Consider the following 23,758-nt stretch of genomic DNA (forward strand, 5'->3'; position numbering starts at 1 on the left):
AAGTAAGGCTAAATGAGGTCATTAAGTGTGGGGCTCTGATCCAACAGGACTAATGTCCTTACGAGAGACAGCAGAGAGCTTGCTCTGCATGCACAGGCACTGAGGAAAGGCCATGGGAGGATGTTGTGAGAAGGCGGCCGTCTGCAACCCAAAGGGACAGCCCTCAGCAGACACCAACTCTGTTGGCACCTTGATCTTGGACTTCCCAGCCTCCAGAACTGTGAGGAAATAAATCTCCATAGTTTAAGCCACCCAGTTGGTGGTACTTCATTATAGCAGCCCAAGCAGACTAACAAATGAGTGTACAGCGATAGGTTGTTTTCTCTTTCATATTTGAGAAATCCTTTGCCAAAAGGATCCTCAGAAGAAAGCGACCTTTAATATGTCTAATAGATGCCTTGCTCCCCTTTAGTCTTCAAGAAAAATTTTTTTTCCTTTTTTTCTTTGCTAATAAAATAAACAATATCACAGGAAGAAAAGTCTTCTTTTTTCCCCCCTTAAGCTTACAATCTACAATCCAAATTTAAGATAGCTTTTATCTTGGTACAATTAACAAAAAACTACAATTTTTATAGTGGTTGAAGAAGTGACTAGTCTCTGTGATTCTCTTCCTCTTCCCTCATCTTGTCACACCACACGTTTGCAAGGTGGTTTCCACAGTACCTGTGGATATCCCCTGAGATCAGAACAAGAGGAAGGGGAGAGGCTGTATCAGCAGCACGCTTACCTTCTTACAGGAAAAGCAAGAGGTTTCTCCCAGAAGCTACCAGCAGACTTCCACTTGTCTCCTGGCCATAATCATGTCACAGGCTCAAATCTAGCTGCAAGAGGGCCTGAGAAAAGAATTATTTATTTTATCCAGTTCCCATTTTGGGGTGACAAAGAAGAGGAATGCAAATATCTGTTGGGTTAGTCATTGAATGGTGTTTGCTATCCAGGGAACTGGAAGACTGGACTGGCAGATGTGCTAATTCTAGAGCAAGTCCTCCAGTTACAGGGTTAATCCTTTACGTTTCACAATTGAGCTAAGGCCTTCAGCCACCAGCTGACTAACACTAACACCTCTTTGATTACAATCAGCTAGGTTATGAACATTACATTAGGGTATTTCCAGTCTATACCTATTCTCACCTGTATCTGTTTACAGTAAAACACTGCCTTTCACCTACTGAGTATACACTGGCTGCATTGTTTTATATGATGTCTGTTTCGTGTGGAGACAATGACACTGTTCTACTTTGCTGTCCATGATAAACATGAAGTGGCAAGTGGTGCCTCTTCTAACCTGAGGCTATGGTTAAAACTATAATCTGAGTTGATCGATGCTGTGCTCTGGCCAAGAACCTACCCATAGCTTAGCACTAGCTAGCACTTCTAAGTTTGCATTCCATATTCACTGATCGTACTAAAAGGCATCTTTTCAAGGGAAGAATAATTTAACTTCGTGTAATTACTGGCATCACTTAATGGTGCAGCACAGGCTCTGACAAGTTCTTACCTAATGTAGTCTAAGATATCATTCAAATCTGAGACTTTATCAGAACAAAAATACACATGTCCTAACAGAAGAACTTGAATAGGGAAGAAAATTGGTGTTGAGAAAAATAAGATAGAAAAATAAGGTCCTATCTACTATATAAAAGCATAACCCATGAGATTCTATATAGCAGCTACAGGTGAGCAATTTGGCTTAGAGCTGCCCAAAAAACAAAGCAAAGAAAAAGACAGTAATAGACTCCGTAAGACAAAAACAAATCAAGCGTTTAGGAGAACAGGTTTTACGGCACTGAGACCTAAGAGAATTTTCTCTCATGTGTCCTCATAAAGAGCACACCATGTGATACAGCCGCTATCAGCCTTAAAAACACATGTACTGAGACTACAAGTTTTGATGCTTGTTTTTGCTAATGGAAGCCAAAGGCATAGAAGCCAAGTGCAACACAGTAAGGTCATTCTCTGAAGAGCTGAAATGTGGATCAAATATATCTCCCAGAGGATAAAATCCGGATTCCTGTCTTTACCAGATGGAAATACAAACTTGTTTTAACATACCCCAAAACTCCTCTATTTCTGTAAGTAAATAAAATCCACTTCAAAACCAGATAAATTATTCTGAGACCCAAGGCCTCTGCTCCCTTCTAATATCACAAACAGTTGAAGGAGACTACACAGATGATTTATCTGAGGAACGTGGTTTTCTAAAGAAATGTGCTTTAGACACCTAACCTCGGTATAGCAGACAGATAAAACATTTTAAAATTCTAAGTTTTATGGTTGCACTAGCTATACGTGAACTTAATTTTTAAAATATTATCCACAAAAGTGTTTTGTTTCAGTTCTGTTCAATTTTTTTATTGATTACATTTGAAGTGCATTGCACCTATTCACAGAGACTTAAAATAATCAGTAATATGAAGTGTAAACTTAAAAAGAAAATCACAGACTCATTCCACATCTGTGAAATGCAGCAGTTAACTATAATTAAATTTACAATAATTGTAAGGGATAGGGAGAACACAGAGACTGGAGGGGGAAAAATGGTATTCAACATCTGAACAACACAGCTACTGTTGTACTGAAAAAATAATTTATTAAATGAATATAATACTGGGAATAAAATGCATTATAAAAGTAAAAAAAGGAAATTCTAAATATAAATAATAGTGGTTTACCTAATTAACAAGAGTTTTTCTTCACTCATCCAAAAACTTTTAATACAATCTTCTGAAAGGCCAGATTTTAAAAGTGTATGGTTGGGGGCCTGCCCGGCGGCGCAAGCGCTTAAGTGTGCACGCTCCGCTGCGGTGGCCCGGGGTTCACCAGTTCGGGTCCCCGGAGTGCACCAACGCACCACTTGTCAGGCTATGCTGTGGCGGCGTCCCATATAAAGTGGAAGAAGATGGGCATGGATGTCAGCCCAGGGCCAGTCTTCCTCAGCAAAAAAAAAAAAAAAGAGGAGGACTGCCAGATGTTAGCTCAGGGCCGATCTTCCTCACACACACACACACACACACAAAAAGTGTGTGGTTCACTTTAAAATACACATGTAGCACATATAATATCTGGAATTTAGCAAAGATCATCTTGTTTAATTAGACTAAAAAATGATACTCATTAATTTAAATGATTGTTCTTTTTGAACCTTTTTTAAGCCCAGGATAATATTTTGAAATGAACAAGTACACAAATTTATTGTATTCTTTGACTCCCAGGATAGTAAACACATTTCTAATACACTTTGGGGCAAAGGTTCCAAGACAGAGCATACCTGTACATTCTGAAGAAGACTTTTAAAATTTTTCGTACTTTGGTAAAAAGCAGTCTCCTTTTTAGATCAAAGGTTAACAATGACTATCGGATCTGTTACTCGACATCAGCAGAATTTTATACAACCACATCTTAATACATACATCAAGAGAACAATAAACTTTGAGACAGTGAAGAAAAAAAAATAGGAGATTGTTATTCTATTTCCCCAGTAAGTTTCCCTCAGTGTTTAGAAAGCATACGCAGTTCAAAATGCTAGCATGATTACAATGCTTATTAACAATATGCAAAACAGCAGAAACAAAATAAATGAGTAACTTCATAGTATAAAAATGAAACAAAGCACTTTCAACAACTAAATGCAAAGCTGAAATAAACATTTTTTCATAAAGCTGACTCACAGACCCTAGGAGACTTTTGTAAAAAGTGAAATAGTAAAGGCACTACACAATTCTTTACCCTAACTCCACTTGCTAAAGAAATTTACCAATTAAACTTGGCACAACAGTTTAATTATCATAAAGTGCATCACTTGGCTAAATATAAATTTAAAAGAAAATCAGCCATAATATATTATAGCAACATATTCACATATATAGAAATAAAAATGCAATGCCAGGAGTCAATATAGTTAGGAACTTTGTAGTATATATGGCTTTTTTTTTTTTTTGTATAACTCTCTATTTGCTTAGAATCTATAATATATTTTCGAAAGAGCATGCCTTGATTAGCAAAAAGAGGTAGTGTCCTGAGAGGCAAACTCACTAATTCTACAGGTAGAGATTTAAGATAAAGACTACCTGGAAAATAAACAAGTATAACATATTATAATAAACTGGGACACAGACTATTTTGATATTACTGAATTAGCTTTTAAAATCCAGGCTATTTTATCACTTTAGCTGTGTTATTACAGGTCTTGCAGATAGTTTTCCTTTGGTACTAGAAAGTTATCCTCTTTTAAATAACAGTAACATTCCAAATAAGCAATTTTTATTTAGAGATGGTAAATATGTCAATATTTAAAACTCAATTCAGCTTTACCACTGATTTTAACCATTAATGAAAATATATCATGTCAGAGATATGAAGAAGTATATGTCAACCAGGCAGCAACATGCAATTAATTTCCATTTGACTAATATAACTGGTGATTTAAACACACACACAGGTGTATGCATGCACACAGGTTAGTTTGGAGCAATACATTGTTAGAACACCAAAATAATTTATGCACAGTATTTAAGAATGTGGGCCTTGATAACAGAACTCTATCTAGATTTTTTTTTAGTGTATTGAATACGAAGGTTGGATAAAAGACACTTTAAAGCAGCAGTGAATATACTTCCTATCCCAATAACTTAAAAAAACCTTTTCTTTATGTAAACTTGATACATGTGCATTCTTGTTTTCTGTAAATGCTTCAGTCTTTTTTTCTTTTCAAATATTTGCCATTCTGTTCTACATTTGCTGAAATGTAAAAATGGAAGGAACTGCTTGTGGTGTATTAGTCTTCTTCAGCACTATATGCCACTTCTGCTACTTCTATCTCAGATAGAGAATTCCCAGGTTCACCAAAATTTAAGCTTGGCTTATCATCAGCTCTGCAAAAACAGAGAAATATTCAATGAAGAGATTGGATGCATGCTATTTCACTTCACTACTACCTTTAAAAATCTTTTACCTTATGTAAAAAATATTTATATATTCAATTAGAAATTTAATATTTTTAAGTTGCCACTGTCAGATAACACCTTTGGAGATCTATTTTTAACTCAGCTCTCCCAACTACCATTTATCAATAAAAATCTAGTTTGTAATCACCTTTACCAACATAAAATTTGTTCTTATGATTATAGCTAACTAGTACCACTAACGCATTAATAATTACCTTGGATTTATATGCAATAAAAATTCTACATGCTTTCAAATATACTGTTTTTTCATCATTCCTATTAGGTAGGCAGGGTGGTTGCTGTTACAGGGTCCCACCTTCTGAATGGGAAAAGAGCGACACTGAGGGAGATTAAAGTAATTTGTCAAGATTTACAAATTAATGAACTAACTCAGTCACAGCCCAGTTAATTCGGATATAGCTTCAAAGTAAGTAATAAGAAAACTTACAGCCTGGGCGCCAAAGGCTTGTATTTCACGGACAGCCTAGGATATCTACAGTCCTTCCCTGTCTCCTCAGCAGATTCATGATACAGTGACAGAGTTCACAAAAAGTAGCCTAGAGTAGTATTAGGACAATCTCCCTCCAGTTATCCAGAGGATTAGGTTACAACACACTAGACCTTACATACCCAGACTCTTCATCCAGGACATCCTGATCAACCTCAAGCGCAGGGGACTCCACCTTTAGGATCTGTCCACCTTCTATTGCTGACACGTGCAGTGATTCTTCAGGTTCTAAAGACAGTGTTCTAAAAGTAAATTACAGCAACCAGTTATTTTCTTCTTAAATATCTTCTTGAATAAAATACATATATGTTTATTGTTGTGAATACATGTAGCTTTAGTAGTCTTCAGTTATGAAGTCTTAATTAGTCATATGACTAATAAATTGCTGACTCTGGGAGTCAACAGAAAAACTAATTGTTATAATTAATTTAAAATCATTTTAGCGTCAATTCAATACATGCTGATGAGAAGGCAAACTAGAACTTCCATATGTGAAAAGCTGGCGTAAAGGCCCAGAAACAAAGACAGCCTTTAAATAGGTTAAAATGAATAACGTTTATCTTGTTGAGCAGCTAGAGGCCTATGTTCCTGATGTTTCCCAGCCTTCAAATGTTCAGCCTCCTAAATAATCAAAAGACAATTTTCCCAGTCTACGAGGAAGTACTCCAAGAGTCTATGACTTTTGGAATCAGAAATGTCCTAAATCATATGAAAATACAAAGGACATTCAGCCCAGAGTACTGGGACCTGAACGAGTCAGACTGAAAACGCAGGTGTCTCTACCCACCGGATTCTGTTCTCCAGAGCGTCTATATGACGCTGCTGCTCACTGAGCAGTTTCTTTAGTGATTCCACCTCTTTTTGTTTTTCAAGTAGTTCTTTTTGAAAACGGTAGTTTGTCTCTTCTAAAGTTTCACAGAAAGCCTTAAAAACAAATAAAAATCACATGTGGAAAAATAATATAATTAATTACTTATGCAGTTTGTTTCTCAAGAGCACTACTGAAGAGTCAAAGGACATGGATAATCAAAATCATACGTGCGCAACCCACATGATTTGTTCTCTCCCAGCTTAGGTCTCTGCTGTCTTGGCTCTCTTAGTCCCCACCTAACAGGGGAACTTACAACTACAAGTCCCTTTTCTTGAGAATTATTAAGCAGTAAGTCAGGGGCCCTGAAGTGAGTGTGTGATATCCCTCTACTGTAGAACCGGGAAAAAATGACTAATAGCCACTGTTTTAGTCTCTGTTCTCCTTAGGTTATTTTTGCCCAGTCCTAGATAATTTGACTTTTATAAAAAGACTGTGGCTATTGGCTCCATTTGTACCAGCTCAGCAGCAGCAACAACGGGCTCCACAGCACCTTCAACATTGCACTCCCCTTTCCCCATATTCACTCAAAACTGACACTCTATCCTTTACACCGAGGACGCTGAACACTGCTGAAATAAAGACTAAACAAAGAAACACAGTCACGCTACCATGAAGAACGATGCCATGAAAAAATTCAGGTCCGTTACCTCGATGAGGCTTTCAAGTGTTGCTGATCAATTCTCTGACTTGTTCCCAGTTATCACTGTCTCCTCTGTGACTATCTGAAGGCTTCAAACCCAGCGAACCCCCTACAATATGCTGCTACTGCTGATCCCAAGCCCTGCAGATGATCCTGATTCCTACACCAGAAAAAAAATCACTGACTCCCAGAATCCTAATTACATTTGCATCCTGTTCCTGTCTCAAGAACACGTAACTCTTCAAGTTAAGCCCTATCTCCTTTGGAAGCTTGCTCTATCACTTACACATTACACACTCTCTCAAATTTTCAACCTTTTCTCCTCTTTTGACCCTTAAGATTACTTAATCAACTTGATTGAAGATGATTAAGTAAATTCTAAAAATCTCTCCACATAAAAACAAAATCATCCCTACCACTTTCCTGATCGTGAGTCTCTCTAGCTACTAACTCATCTCCCTCTTTTCAAAACGAAAAAGTTTTCCATGAAACACGTTTTTTTTATCACCCAAATTTAGCTCCTCATTTACTTCTAAAATCACAAAACTAGAGTTTTACTCTCTTTTTCTCTAGTTATGTTCAGGCAAAGGCTAACAATGACCTTCTAATTGTCAAATCCAAAGTACTGTTTTTCATGACTTCACAGCCATGTCACTACTGACTTGAAATTTTTTTTTCCCACTTGAATGGAATCCTCTTTCATTGGCCTCTGTAAAACTTGTCGGTTCCCCTCCTTACTTTGACAGTTCCTTCTAGCCTTCTACTTTTTCCTTGCATGTGGGCATTCCTCAGAGCTTTGTCCTTGACTATATATCCTCTGGCTCTATATGCCCCTCTAGGCAATTACACTTACGTTATCACTTCAGCCATTATGTATAGCATATGCTATCGACTTCCATTGTTTTGTTGTTGTTAATCTCCAGCCCAGACCTTTCCTGAGTACACAGACATCATTCACATGCCTACTGGTGCTCTTCACTTCGATGTACCAATGGCAAGTCAAATAGCATTCCCAAAAGAATATCTGCTCTATGGCCTAATCATCAGAGCCACCAGGCAGGCATCTTGGATCATCCCTCTCCCTAATTTCTATGGCCCAAAGGTAACCCAGTCTTGCCCACTTTTCCATTCTCCTCCTCCCCCATTGCCTCATCTACATCTCTTGTGGTTTTGTCACTTTACTCTCTATACTCATTTCTCCTGTTTTTGGTTCTTAACCAACTACAGCACCAGTAAACTAACTGGCTTACCTATGTTTACTCTGGCACTCTTCCAATTCAAGCTGGTTTTCTTAAAAACAGATCTTATCATGTTACCTATGATTCAATACTGCCTAAGGGTAAGGCCAAGTATCTTACCTTGGCAAATGAGGTACCTTGTGATGTGATATATGACTTTCACCCCAACCTCACAGCTTGCTCTATTTACCTTTCCCTTCCTCTGATCCTCCACATACCCCATGTTCCAACCAAACTGAACTATTTTTCAGTTTCTCAAATATTTGTTTTTATATAGATGGGAGTAGATAACACATATCATTCTGTGGCTTGGTTTTCCACCTAACCACATAAGACGAACATTATAAACATTCCCAAATTTAAAAATTTGGGTATATTCACATTATAAAAAAATGAAGTTTTCAACTATCATCAAACAGAACATAGAGAAAAACAAAGTAAATAAACCACAAATCACTTCCATTGATAACAATATGGTTGATTAGATTAAAAACGAAAGCCTCCAGCCATAAAATATCTAGCTAAAAACCCAACTTTTTAAGTAGCTATGAGGGCAAGAAACAGAGGCAAATCTCAGGGGGAAAAATGAGAAGAAATCAAAACAAGTGCCATCAGCACGTGCACTGACCCTACAGCTTCAGGGAGTGGGAGAAGAACGAGCTGAGGAGAGGCTGCTTTTTGGTAACCTTGCACCTGGAACACCAGGATGGGACAAGAGACGAATCAGGCATATTTTGGGGGCCAGTGACAAGAAATGAGACACTCAGGAATAAAGCAGGGGTCCTAAAGAGCTAAGTTATTAATAAAAGTCACTTATCAACACAGGGATACATCAAGAAAGACTGTCTCATCCTGGCCTCTAGGTGGAGGAGGTAAAGTCTTCCCTGAAGAAGGGCCAACCATGGGCCAATGCCTCATGTGGATTCTGGCTTTGAATTTATACTATCCCAATCAGCCAGAAACACCCATGCTGAGAAACTAGCATAAAAATGGTCCAGGACCAATGATACTCAAGGTATCTCTGCAGAGGCAAACAGGAACGTTTGTGGAAGGATATACCCTTGACCTCGGTGGTACAGAGTTCCTGCAAAGTTCTAATTAAAGTGAATTTACAATTCAAAATTATAAAACACACTAGGAAAATCATCCAACATAAAAGAGAGTGAACAGACCCAATAAACAGAAGGATCAGGATCCCATAAACTTCAGATAACATAACTACTGGATAGAGACCATAAAATATGAACATGTATAATGACTTGCAAATATCTTTTAAAAGCCACTATTAAGAAACATCAGGTATACTGAGATAAACCAAATAGAATGTTAAGACATGAAAAATACAGTCAATGACATTAAAATATTAACAGAAGGATCAAACAGTAGAATAAGCCTGTCTGAAGACAATATGGTAAATTGGAAGCTAGAACTAAGAAAATTACCCAGAATGAAGCACAAAGAGATGGAGATGGATGCTTTGAAGGAAAGGTTAAGACAGACAGACAAGGAAAATAACTAACATATACATTTATAAATAGAATTCTAAAAGGAGAGAACAGAGACAATGAGGAGAAGCAGTACTCAGCGAGAAAATAGCAGACAACTTTCAGAACTGATTAAATACTAGCATTTTCAGATTTGGGAAGAATAATGCATCCCAAAGAAGACAAAAATAAATATCACCCAGATACAAGATAGTGAAATTGCAAATGCCAAAACCAAAGACAAGATCTCTAAACCACCAGGAAGAAAAAGCGGTTTACTATAAAGGGACAACAATGAACTGAGCGTAGATGTCTCCCAGCAGCGGTCTAGGTCCAAGGCAGTGGACAACACTGCAAAGCACTGAGAAAAATGACTATCAAGGTAGAATTCTAGGTTCAGCTAAATCATACTTCAAGAATGTGAGCAAGATTAAAAAAAAGTCAGACATCAAAGACCTAAACATCACCCACACACATTCACTGAAAGAACTATTAAATGATGCACTTTAAGAAGAAGTGAACTGAACCCCAATGGAGAGAGTGAGATGAAAGAATTCAGAATGGTGGAGAAAGGAAGCGGTGAACATGCAGCTAAATCAAAAGAAATGTCAACTCTATAAATCATGATAATGGCTAACTTCTAGGAGGGCTGTAAAACTTGGTTCTAAAATACTTGATGAGAAAAAGATATGACTATTAAATAAAAGACAGTGAATACAGAACTTACAAACCAAGAGTAGAGAAAAAACAGAAGAAAGAAAACTCATTAAACATATAAAAAGGAGAAAAGGAAAAAAACAGCACTGAAAAACCAGGGTAAATAAAAAGCACAAAATAAAATGGCAGAAATAAATACAAATATATTGGCAATTACTATACACACCACAATAAAGTCACCAGTTCAAAAACAGATTTTTCCAATTGTATCAAAAAACAAAAATCTACCTCTCTGATACTTACAAGAAACACACTTAAAATATAAAGGTAGAAAAAAAACCTATCGGGCAACAGGCAAATCTGCTCCTTCTCCCCCAGAAAAGTTGTTTTATTACTATCAGACAGAACGCATTTCAAGGTAAAAAACATTATTAGGCACAAAAAGAGTCACTATCTAATAATAAAAGGAATTATTCACTGGGAATATTTCAACTACATAATTCCAAGGAGAAATTTAATAAATCCGCAACCATAATGAGTGGATTTAATATACTACTTTTGGTAATTAATAGATTAAACAGAAAAAAACATCAGTAAACATTTAAAAAATTTAAACAATTAATAAGCTTGATCTGACAGATATATATTGAACCCTCAGCATAACAATTAGGAAATACATATTCTTTTCAAAAACACAAGAAAATTTAGAAAATTTATCATATATGCAGATTGCAAAGATTACAAAGCGCTGCCTCAACAATAACAAAGAATCAGTGTCATAGAGAATATACCCTGACGAAAATGCAAATAGATGAAAAAAGTCAATGATAGAAGGAAAAATTTACAAAAGTTTAAGAAATTTAAGAGAATTCAAAATTTATGGAGCAAAGAAGATATTATAAAGAACATTACAAAATATGAATGATAATGAAAATACTACTTAAGACTTGTGATATATTGTGAGCATGTAACTCAAAAAGAAATTTATAGTTTAAAAGAACGTGTTAGAAACAACTGAAAAAGTATCCAACTCGAGAAGTCAAAAAAAGAATAGATTAAATCTAAGTAAAAGGAAGAAATTAATAGAGATAGGAAAAGAATTTAGTCAATCAAGAAAATCAATAATTCAAAAAATGATTCTTTGAAAAGACTATTAAAGTATAACAAATCCAAGGATAAAAGGCTGGTAGAAACAGTGAGATTGAAAAGTAGATATATAATTAAAGATATGTTTGAAAGACTTTTAGAAGTCAGTGTTACATCAATGTATTATAAAACCTATATAAAATGGTCAATTTTCCAGAAAATATAAATTATCAAAATTGATTCCCAGGGCCAGCCCTGTGGCTTAGCGGTTAAGTGCACGAGCTCTGCTGCTGGCGGCCCGGGTTAGTGGTTAACTGCGCACGCTCCGCTACTGGCGGCCCGGGGTTCGGATACCGGGCGCGCACCGACGCACCGTTTCTCCAGCCATGCTGAGGCCGCGTCCCACATACAGCAACTAGAAGGATGTGCAACTGTGACATACAACTATCTACTGGGGCTTTGGGGAAAAAAAAGGGAGGATTGGCAATAGATGTTAGCTCAGAGCCGGTCTTCCTCAGCAAAAAGAGGAGGAGTAGCATGGATGTTAGCTCAGGGCGGATCTTCCTCACAAAAAAATAAATAAATAAATTCTGAATTTATGAGTTAATCCCATAAGTAATGTTTTATCATTTGAGAATCTACAAATGTAATTCACTACAGTAACAGACTAAAGAAAGAAAACTCCATATGATCACCTTTATAGATGCAAGCAGAAACATTAACAACACACACATACCACAACCTCTTAGCAAACTAGGAATAGAAGAGAACTTCCTTAACCTAAAAACAAAAACAACAGACAGACACAAAGCACAACTACCAAAAGCCTACAGAAAACACCATCCAATGGTGAAATATAGAATCATTTCCTTTAAAGTTAGGAAGAGAGGAAAAAGGATGCTCACCATAACTGCTCCTATTTAATTCCAAAGATCCTAGCTAGCACAATAATATAGGAAAATAAAATGAAAAGAATTAAGGATTAAAAAGTAAAAAACTGTTAATATTGCAGAGGTTATGATTACCTGTATAGAAAATCCAAAAGGATCTACAAATGAATGAGAGATTTCACCACGGATGTGACGTATAAAATAAATACACAAAAAAATCAATAATACAACAGTAAAAAATTAGAATATAAGAAAAATATCAATTATGATATAAAAAAACATAAGAATAAGTCGTACAGCTCTCCTTAGAAGTTTAAGGAAAAAAATTTAAACCTTTACTGAAGGACTTTTAAAAAAGACCTAAGTAAGCAAAGATTTATTGATAGGAAGATTCAATACTATAAAGATAAGGCTCTTCAAAATAAATCAATAAATGTATTATAATTCCAAACAAAATGCCAACAGGATTCTTCATGAAACTCACAAGCTGATTCTAAAACACATATGGAGAGCAAACAGCCGATTTTCAAGAACAAGGACGGGAACTCTTGCCCTGCTAGATGAAAAGATTATAAAGCCATAGTCATTAACACACTATGGACTCAACAAATATAGAATCCCAATAAAGAAACAGAATGATACAAAAAAAAAAGCAAATAGAAATTGTGGAGTTGAAAAGCACAATAACTGAAATGAAAAATTAACAAGAGGAGCTCAACGGCAGATTTGAGATGACAGAAGAATGAATCAGTGAGCCTCAAGATAAATCAACAGACATTATCCCATCTGAAAGACGGAAGCAAAAGATTGAAGTAAAACAAACATCACTTCAGAGACATGTAGCACAATATGAAGTGTACCAACATACACTTAAGGGGAGTCCCAGAAGGAGAAGGGCGAAGGAAAAGAACTGAAAAGTTATCTGATGAAATAATGGCCAACGACTTCTCAAGTCTGACACAGAACATTAATATGCCAAATCCAAGAAGCTCAATGATCAAATAATGATAAACATAGAGAGATCCGTACCTTGATACATCATAATCAAACTGTCAAAAGTCAAAGAAAAAAGTCTTGAAAGTAGCAAGGGCAAGATGACTCATCATGTTCATGGGAACGACAACATAGTGAAAGGATGGCTTTAAATCAGAAACAACGGAGGCCCGAAGACAGCCGAATGACAAAAAGTACTGAAAGAAGAAAACGTGTCAAAAAAACTATCTTTCAAAAATGAACATTCCCAGATACACATACAGTGAGAATTTGTTGCCAGCAGTCCTGTCTTACAAGAAATATTGAAAGCTAGCCTTAGAGCTGAAAGGATGTGATACCAGATGATAACACTATCCTCAGGAAGGAATGAAGAGGCTGGAAACAGTAAATATATGGATAAATATAAAAGAGTCTATAGAATATTTTTCTCATTTCTTTTCTTAAGTTCTTTAAAAGACAAAAGATTGTACAAAGAAATAATTATTATACTGTATTGGTGGGTTTATAACATATATAGATGTAAAATGTATAACAATAGCAAGACAAAAGCGGGGGAAGAAAAAGGAACACATTGGAGCCAAGTTTATAATTCACTGGCATTAAGTATTATTCTGAAGTAGACTGTGTTAAGATGCATACAGTCATACCTAGAGCAATCACTAAAAAATAATTAAGAAAAAATAAACATTTCTACAGAAGAATCAAAATAGCATACTAGAAATATTTATTTCACACAATAATAGGCAGTAAAGGAGGAAGAGGACCAAAACAGATGAGATAGAAGGAAAACAAATTGCAAAATGGCAGAGATGTCAAATTGAATAAAAGATCAAGACCCAACTAGATGCTACATACGAGACAGACCTTAGATTGAAAGACAGAACCAGACTGAAAGCAAAAGGATAGAAAAAGAAATATCATGCAAACAGTAACCATAAGAGAGCTGCAGTAAACAAGACTGTAGTATTGGTACAAGGATAGGTAACTAGATCAGTGGAGAGAATTAAGAATCCAGAAACCCTTCCTTTTATGTTTTTTCGACTTTTGATAAAGGTGACAACACAATTCAATAAAGGGTACTGAGACGAATAGATACATATAGAAACTTAAGACACCTTATACCTTATTAAAAAAATTAGCTCAGGATAGATTATAGACCTAAACGTAAGAGCTAAAACTATAAAACTTCTAGAAAATAATGTAGGAGAAAATCATTGTGACCCTGTATTAGGCAAAGAGTTCTTACAATACAACCAAAAGCATAAGCCATAAAAAAAGTGATAAAATGTACCTCATTAAAAATAAAAACATTAGCACTTCAAATGATACCATTAAAAAGATGAAAAGACACACGGAGATGGGGAGAAATTATCTGCAAATCAAACATCTGATAAAGGATTTGTATCAAACTAAAGAAATCTTACAGCTCAACATGACAAACAGCCCAACTTAAAAAATGGGCAAAAGACTTAAACAGACAATTCATCAAAGAAAATATATGAATGGCAAAAAAGCACATGAAAAAGTGATCAAAATAAAAAATGATCAGAAAATGCAAATTAAAACTACAATGAAATACTACTATATATCCATGAAAATGGCTATGATCCAAAAGACAGAAAATATCAAATGTCTGTGAGTATGGAGAAACTGGAACGCTCACATACTACTGGTGGGAATGCAAAATGGCATAGCCACTCTAGAAAACAGTTAACTTTCTTAAAAATGTTGAACATGATTTGCTATATAAACAAACATTCCACTCCTAGGAATCAACCCAAGAGAAATAAAAACATATGTTCACACAAAGCCTTCTTTGAGATTGTTCATAGCAACATTATTCATAACAGCATAAAACTGGAACAAGCCAAACGTCCTTCAACTGGCGACTGGATAAACAAAATGTGGGATATGTATACAATGAAAAACAATTCAGTAATAAAAAGTAATGAAATACTGATAAAGGATATAACATGGATGACCTTCAAAAACATTATGCTAAGTGAAAGAAACAAGATGCAAAGCTTATATATTTTATATATATATATATATATATATATATATATATATACACATAAAGATTGTATACTGTATGTTAGGCATACTGTATACATAAAAGATTATGTATATTGAATACTGATTTATATATACACACACACACACACACATATACTATACGATTCTATTTCTATGAACTATTTAGAAAAGACAAATTTGTAGAGACTGAAAGCAGATCAGTAGTTCTCTGTGGCTGGGAGTGTGGACTGACTGCAAAGTGGCTTGTAGAAATTTTCTTTGAGGTGATGGAATTTTAAAAACTGGATTATGGTGATGGTGGCATAGCTCTATAAATTTACCAAAATTATTAAGTTGTACATTTACAATGGAACTGCAAATAGCAAATTTTATGGATGAAAATTTTACCTCAGTAAAGCTGTTTTAAAAAAGCTATGGCATTCACTTTAATACAAAGCACTGACGCAGTTTAATTGAAAACATTACAAACCTACCAATTAAATCTGTTCCATTTAAACACCATTAAACACTTAGGGAAAAAACTTGCATAAAATCCTAGCTAATCTATTATTACCAAATCTGTTTTGTGAATCTAGCCAATTGCTTCAAGAAATAGGCCACTTGAACACGTCAATTAGTGCAATCTGAGTAGCATCAAGCTTGTGGTGCATTGATAACAAGACAATAACTTCTACCTCTGAAGATAAGTTGTAAATTTGATTTTAACTGTAGGTTCTTTACTTTCATACTCGGAAGAAAAATTAGCCTACAGATAGCACTTCTAAATCTAGTAAACTAAATTTCCAAATAATTTTTTTTTTTACCAATAAAAATAAAGAGAACAAAACGCAGGATTTAATTTTAGAGCTTTATTGACCTTATGACATGTATGAATTTTTATTTTTTCATTGAACTAGGTTCTTGTATTTCAACAAAAGAAACCATTGACTCAAACATTACTGTGCAAAACTACCATGGTCTAAAATGATAATATTTTGCTGTTTTCTATTTCATTCAAGAAACAATGTAGTTATTGTACTGTATTATTTGTTCCTCTTTTCATGTGATATATAATACAGCACTTACCCTGCTTTCTTCTAGGCTATCAAATGGACCTGGTGGATCATCCAGACAAAGAAATTCTCTTACTGCAAGGCTTTCCAAAGGAAAAAAAATTTAGGGGTACAAATAAGTTTACAAAAGATAGAAAAAAGCAAGTTACTTTGAAGCTATACAGTATTTTAAGCAAGCTGTTTCTGCTGATATACCAAAATAAGTTAGTTGGACTAACCAAATACAAATATAAAATCTATAGAAGACACAAAGATTTTTAAGTTATTTTCTAAGATCTTACAAACATAGAGATTGTGAATTTACGTTACATACAAACTACAGGACATAAAACATAATTCAGAATAATGGTAAAGGAGACCAATCTAAATGGTGAATAGACACTTTATTACTTTCAAAGAAATATTAGTTTGAACAACTTTAAAAAAGTCATTATCTTATTATGAAGAAATACAATTTCTAATGTATACTTCATTTGTTTCTTCTTGAGGAGATGCTTCTAAAGCAATTGAAAAGTACTTACATTGAAACAAGTTAAAGATTTTTCTTGCAATCATGTTTATTATATTAATTTACTCAGATATTTTCCCTAGAGAGTACAAGAGAAAAAATTCTCACCATCCCATTTCTGAACTGCCATCAATTTCAAAATAATGAAATAATATGGTATTGTTATACTTTGCAATTATCAGAAATAGGTTAAGAGAGTAGAAAACCAAACTTCTTTGTTACAAAAATACTCTCCTTTCTAAAAAGCAATTTTAGTAACATTTTTATGTTCACAAATTAATTATAGGAATGATGCTGCTAGGAAAGAAAAAGTGGGAAAGGAATGTATGTATCTCTTTTTATACCTGTGGTTTATAGTAGAAATTTAGCCCAAGATCAGCAGTGATACTGAAAATGTACGCAGCTGCAGGAATCTTTTTGTGGAGTGGCTACTCTATTTCATTCTCCCTCCCTAAAAATCTTTATGATCTATGGCTCACTAGAATTCTACTCAAATGAAATCCAATGGATTTCCTAAGTTTTTTTCAATACAGTTCCAAGGTTATAGTCCATGCCCTACTTTCTTTAATCTGCATCATAAGAATGAAATTTAAAACTCCTTTACAACTTTGATTTACAAAACACTTTCTCTGTGGTTCACAACATTTCTTCTGTTTCAACAGGACTCAGTTAGTAGAGGAAGACAGACAATACTCTCAAGCTTTATTCCCATCCAAGGAGAGGGACACATCAGAATCTCTGGGAGATAATAATGTGTAAGAAAATTATTTCTTTCTCAGAAATTCTGATACCTTTTCTTTTTTCTAGAAAAGGAAGCCCTTACCCCGGCTTGAGAATCACTGACTAGAGAACTTTATTTAGATTTGATAAATATTTGACTGCCTGTATGTGCCATGGTTCTGCTCAGTGATCTTCTATATATTATCAATGTATGACTTATAAACCAATCAAGTGAATTCAAATAAAATATAAACACCAAAGAGTCTATATTATTAAATGGTCTATGGATTAAATACAAGTCAATTTTTAAAATAAAGTCTTACTTTTTTTTTTTTCCTTTACTTGTTCACTGATAGGTTCAATATAGCCCCCTAAACTCTCTTCTGTATTCAATCTTTAATACTTTTGCTCCCATTTCATCATGATAATGAATAGGTAAGAAAATCATAAGGATAAGAGAGAAATCTATGTGACTAAAAGAAAATCCAATAATCTGGAATTAAAAGGTAAAGAAAGACTATATCTTTCTACTCCCTTTAGAGTACCTTTTCAGTGTGTTTGGGAAAACTCTATTTTAAAATTGGGCTCAGTTGCTGACTTAACTTGCCTGAAGATAAGGAGACCAGGGATGGTATCCTTCAGTATTGTTTTTATTATCAGAGCAAATTTGCCCCATAACTTAAACTCTTCCTTTGATTCTCTTCAAAAAGGGTTCTTTAAAAGTTTTACTGTACTTTCAAACTTTTTAAAAAACTATTTCATCCAGCGAATCTTCATTTTCTATTTACTTTTATATTTTCCTCCTTTTTTTCTTTCATAGGCATATCTGTTTACATTTCACAAATTTTTTTAAAAGAACAGTAATTTAATAGGTAAATGTGCTCTTTATCTCAAAACTTGTGTTTTAAACGAGAAAAAAAACCCTAAAACTAATGCCTACAATTCATTAAAAGGTCGACTAGAAACTAAGTAAAAAATATACTAAAAATCCTAGATACCAATTCTGTCAAAACCAAATTAGGCAAAAAAAGTTACTGCATGAAAATATTACTGAGGGATTTCAGATAGAAATATTATATCAGTTAATATTTTTTTCAGTATTCTCCATCAGTTAAAAGAAAATAACAAAAAATTGACATTAAATACAAGCCTGAGGAAAAGGAGTCAGGCAGGGATCAAGGCTGGTGACAGTGACGGTCACAATGTAGGAGAGGCGGTGGGTGTGAGGCTGAAGGGCTCTGGCTTAGCCTCCTGCAGTGGCTGTGAAGGCCTGAAAGTGAGGGCCTAGTTTAGACCTTGACCATCTCTCACCTAGTTTCTTTTAGCACACTGTGTCCCTACCTTCAGTTATATTCCTCTAATCCAGAATACTTCAAAAAACAAATGTTTTACGTCAAATCCAGCTTAAAACCCATCTATTCCTCCTCTAGGAAGAGGGAACAAAGCCAAGATCTTGGTGTTGGCATAAAGCACCTGCTTACATTCAAGTTTTAACTGCCTTTCTCATTTGACACCTCAGGAATGGTGCATCCTCGTTTCTACCACGCTGTTTCATGCTTCCATGCCTCTACTCACGCTTGCTGCTATTATCCTGGCCCATCCTTCCCGCCTTTACCTGGCGAACTCATAGTTATTCTTCATGACTCAGCTCATCTATTGTCTCCTCATGGAGTCTTCTCTGACTAGATCCCCTTTCCCTACCCTCTTACTAGGTTCAGTATTCTCATATGTATCACCATAGCAACCGCAAGAGATCTCTTTCACAGGACTTATTACGCTGTATTATTAGTATTGTTTGTTTACCAAGCTGTCTGCTTCACCAAAAGGTAGATGACAAGTTCCTGAACTGTGTAGACCGTACCTGAATCAATTAGCACAGCAGAGAATAAGTAGTCAACAAATAATGAATTTATTTGTAAGAGCTAAGCAATTAGGAAAAAAATTAATAAAACAATTAAGAGCATCAGAACAAATTTCTATCCACTGTTGTGGATAAACACTATACCACAATTCTCAAATTTGAGGTGGATTTTAGTTTTCAGTAGATACTCCAACCTTCCCAAGAAAGCAAGCCTAAGACTGCAACAAGACCAAAAGTCTTAAGAGTTAAAAGAATGTTAGAATCTGGCTATTTCCGATGGTATGACTCCAAGATTCATAAAGAACACAACAAAAAGAATCAAGATATGAAAAATTTAGAGTCGAAAAGGAGACTTTTAGAGAACATTTACCTAATCACCTAATTTTCCAATTGAAGACACTGATCAAAATCAGTTAAGTACCTGGCTAAAATTATGTCACTACTAAGCCCAGAAAACTGAATTTTGTATACGGTCTCTAAGACCCACTTAATTAAGTAAGAGTTTACATGTATCTGAATACAAAATATTTGACTTTATTGCATTTTTAATAACTGTCCATAACTGAATGTCTACCAAACTAACATTTTGGTAGAAACTAACATCCAACCAACCTTAGCAATAATGTGTTGATTCTCATGAGCTAGAATTATATGACCTACTGCATCTCTAACTGAATTCTTCTTTCCTTGTATAAAAATACCAAGGCTAAGCCAACTTCTCTTGATAATATCTTTATATAGAAAAACAACTTAACTATCTCCTGTGAGAAGATGGTTCAGGTTGAAAATGTCTAAAAAAATAGTTTAAGCATTCTTGTTCAAAAATTATAGAATTATTGACTTTTACAACTGAAAGAAACCTAAGAAGTCACCTAACCCAATATATCCCACTTAATAATTCCCTCTTCAATACCACTGATAGTTATCTAGCCTCTTCAAATACATAAGGGAAAGAGAAACTCACTTTCTCAAAAGGCAGAACATTTTTATGCTAAATATTATTTGATTAATCCTTCTCCCCATCACAATCTTTCAAATATGTGAAGATGGCTATCATATCCCCCATGTACTGTTTTTTTTTAAAGGATAAATATTCCAATTTCTTTCAGTTGTTCCCTCATGTAAATGTTTGGATACTATTTTTTTCTTTTTAACCATGAACTGCTGTTAATTTACCAGATCCATTCTAAACTTTTTTTTACAGAGACAGAATTTAAAACACTGAATTTTGGCACTGAAGCCCTTATAGATGAATGGTAATATGAGGAAAAAATATATAATTTAACCCTTGTATTTTAAAGAATTAAAAAGGAGGAAAAATTTGGTGAATCAGGATATATGTGTAGTACTTCTGAAAATGGAGAACAGTAAAATATTTGCTGTGCTGATTAAACAATGTAACAATTTCAAAGTAGCACAAGACAGCATAAAACAATAAACAGCTATATTTTAACTATAAGAGATTGTGCAGTATAAGACTCTCCCCCTCCATCCACCTTTACATTTCCTTCTCCTTGACAAACTGAGTTACACGCTATTCCTGGCGCAGGACCTGGGCCTTCTTGCGTCTGCATTTTGATATGATATTCCCTTTCATCTGCCAAGTCCTTCCTCACCTTTTCTGTCAGTCTAAATATCATTAATTCTTTAAAATCCAGGCCAAATGTCACTCTCAAGGGAGCCTCCTCTAATTCTCCCAGTCAAAAGCTCTCTCTCCTCCTCCCCTGAAAGAGATCTAACTCTACCCATTATAGTTTTTTCTGGTGCTTCTTTCTACTGTTCAGTTTTCTTGAATAAAGGATCAGCATCTAACGCATCCTTATGCAGCTACAAGACCTTATATATAGTAAGACCTAAACAAATATTTATGGAACAGACAAAATCAATAACTCCTTTAACCATGAAAATATTAATGTTTTTATCTGTTTTCTTACTTTGTATTTTCCAAATGCATCTGAAAGTAATATTCTCTTAAAACATTCAAACCAACAATCCTTAACATCCTTTCAGTTCTTATTTTCTCCCACTTCTGCTTTGTTACAGTTAGAGAAGTTGTACTGTTAAAGCTGCCAGTTGTGTAACGGCAAGCTCTTAGCCAACATGAAGGTTAAGAAATAACTGTGTTGTGAGGTGCTAAGCAAATCAAAAAGGAAAGTGAAACAACTGTATGAAGAATTAATATGAAATTACTGTTTGGCCATACAAAGATAGTAATTTTTCTATGTTGCCATTCCAACTGTAAGAGGATGCTAACATGTATACCAACAGGTAATGTACAACTAATTGGTGTTTTAAGTAGTGATTCTTAAATGTAGTTTATGTTGTTATAAAGAAGTACTGGGATTTTGTCTTTTCTCCCTTAGGAGAAATTCATAAATGGCTGTTCAGCAACCTCAGACTTTCTAGGTATCTTCTAATTATTTGTTTCTGACTCATATTCACCTTCCTCCCCATAATCTTAATCTAGCCTTCAAGGCTCTCAAATCCTACTTTCTACTTCTAACATTGCTTCATCACCGCAAAAAGGACGGACTGTTCCCTTCTCTGAGTTCCTGTTACTTTTATAATCTGTATCATACCAAGAAGCATTTCATAAACTCCCTTATTCTGCTTAAACAGAAGCCTAATTTCTTCAAATGAATTTTAAGACCAAGGAGTATACCTTCTTCTTTCATACCCTTCTTAGCACGACACAGGGCAGATGCTTAAGATACAGATTAATAACTCTTCTTCCTCTCCCCCCACCATGCTTTAAATAATAATTTATTAAGAAATTTAATTGTGAAATAAAAAATGCTACCCATCACCCACAAAAAAAATAGTGGGTACCCTAGAATAGACAAGGCCTAAATACCTTATTTCAAGTTCAAGTTATCTTACAGCATTCCCTAAATGTCTGATGACATGATGTGACAAAAGTAAGAAGGCAAATAATGTAAGGCACATTAGATCCTTTCATGCGAGACTTCTTGGAACCTTTAATACGGTAGGAATGCCAAATGAAACTTTTCCCCAACTTATCTGGCCAAGAAATCTTTCTTTCCCTGAAATATCTGTTTATGAACTGAGCAAGACTACTACCTCTGTTCTAAAGTGTGCAGCTTCAGAAATAACAGGATCTCGAAAGTCCCTAGTAATGCCTACCTTAGAGATGGAGATCTATTATCAGTAATTAAAAAAAAAAGATGCATCTCAACTAAGATAAACTTTCACTTTTTAAAAATATCAAGAAATCACAGAAGTAGTTTATTAACATGGTTCATATTATTTAATATTTAATATTTCATTAGATGAAAATAGAAGATGGTCATTGATAGAAAAAATTTGATTTTAAGTCACCAGAACGCTTTCAATACATAAAGGTTTACTGAATAAGGGACGAAAGAAAGGGGATAAGACGTGTTGACTTCTTAGCTGTAAAAGTATTCATTTATGGTATGGTCTAAAATATATTTTCTTCAAAGGCTTTCCCTATGATTTCAGAATTTGTTGGTTTTTATTCTTTCTTCGTGTATCTGAATTAACACTAACCTTTTTTTCTTTTTTCTTTTGAGATGTAAAAAAAATATAAAAAAGTAGGGAGCACCCATGTTCGTACCACCTAGAACACACAACTGCTAAGTTTTGTCATATTTGCTTCTATCTTCTTTTCTTATAAACAGTACAATAGCAATATCAACAGTTCTGCCCTTCATTCAACAAGTACTGAGCATGGGCTCTGTGTTAGCACTGTGCAAAGCACTGCACATTGACTGGTGAGTAAAACAGCCACACAACCTACTATTATGTATGTACCTTACAAGCTGGTGGGAGAAATAATCAATCACAGAAATAGTTACAAACTGAAATGCTATGAAATTAAAGTACCAATCGGCCTTTCTTAGGTGGGATTCCATGAGAGAATTAGACCCTACTGACAATGATTTGAGTGACTATTTTCTCAATTCTCTCATGACTGGTACATAGCTAAGTACAGAGTTAATTCATACATACAACGCGTGTCTTAGGCATTAAGAGTTGACTCACAGAACCAGTTGAGAAGGGCTGGTACAGACACTATGAGAAAGAACTGACCTAGTTTTTAGTGATGGTGGTGGTGGGTGAGGGGTTGGTCAGGAAAGCCAGTTACCTAAGAAGGGAAGTTTTTATTGAAATCTGAAGGATATACAGGAGTTATCTAGGCCAGGGCCAAGTGAGATAGTAGTATGAAACACTGCCTTCCAGGGAACAGAATATTTGAAGGCTCTAAGGGACAAAGGAGCAAGGTGAT

At 34.9% G+C, this 23,758-nt stretch overlaps 1 protein-coding gene across 6 annotated transcripts in view; it reads right to left on the reverse strand.

Annotated features, from left to right (window-relative positions):
• Positions 1 to 2,568: 2,568 nt before the first annotated feature.
• SNX16 (sorting nexin 16) overlaps positions 2,569 to 23,758 on the reverse strand; it is a 38,647-nt gene continuing 17,457 nt past the window's right edge. For 5 of the 6 annotated variants that reach the window (XM_058528946.1, XM_058528951.1, XM_058528948.1 and 2 more), the window contains 4 exons: positions 16,413 to 16,482; positions 6,239 to 6,375; positions 5,574 to 5,693; positions 2,569 to 4,871 (listed from right to left, as the gene is read on the reverse strand). In XM_058528946.1, the coding sequence (XP_058384929.1) occupies positions 4,775 to 4,871; positions 5,574 to 5,693; positions 6,239 to 6,375; positions 16,413 to 16,482 (424 nt within the window). In that variant the 3' untranslated portion in view covers positions 2,569 to 4,774. The remainder of the gene's footprint in view (positions 4,872 to 5,573; positions 5,694 to 6,238; positions 6,376 to 16,412; positions 16,483 to 23,758) is intronic. The other variant, XM_058528952.1, reaches the window with a different exon arrangement.

This window comes from Diceros bicornis, chromosome 33, assembly GCF_020826845.1.
Source record: "Diceros bicornis minor isolate mBicDic1 chromosome 33, mDicBic1.mat.cur, whole genome shotgun sequence".
Taxonomy (NCBI): Eukaryota; Metazoa; Chordata; class Mammalia; order Perissodactyla; family Rhinocerotidae; genus Diceros; species Diceros bicornis.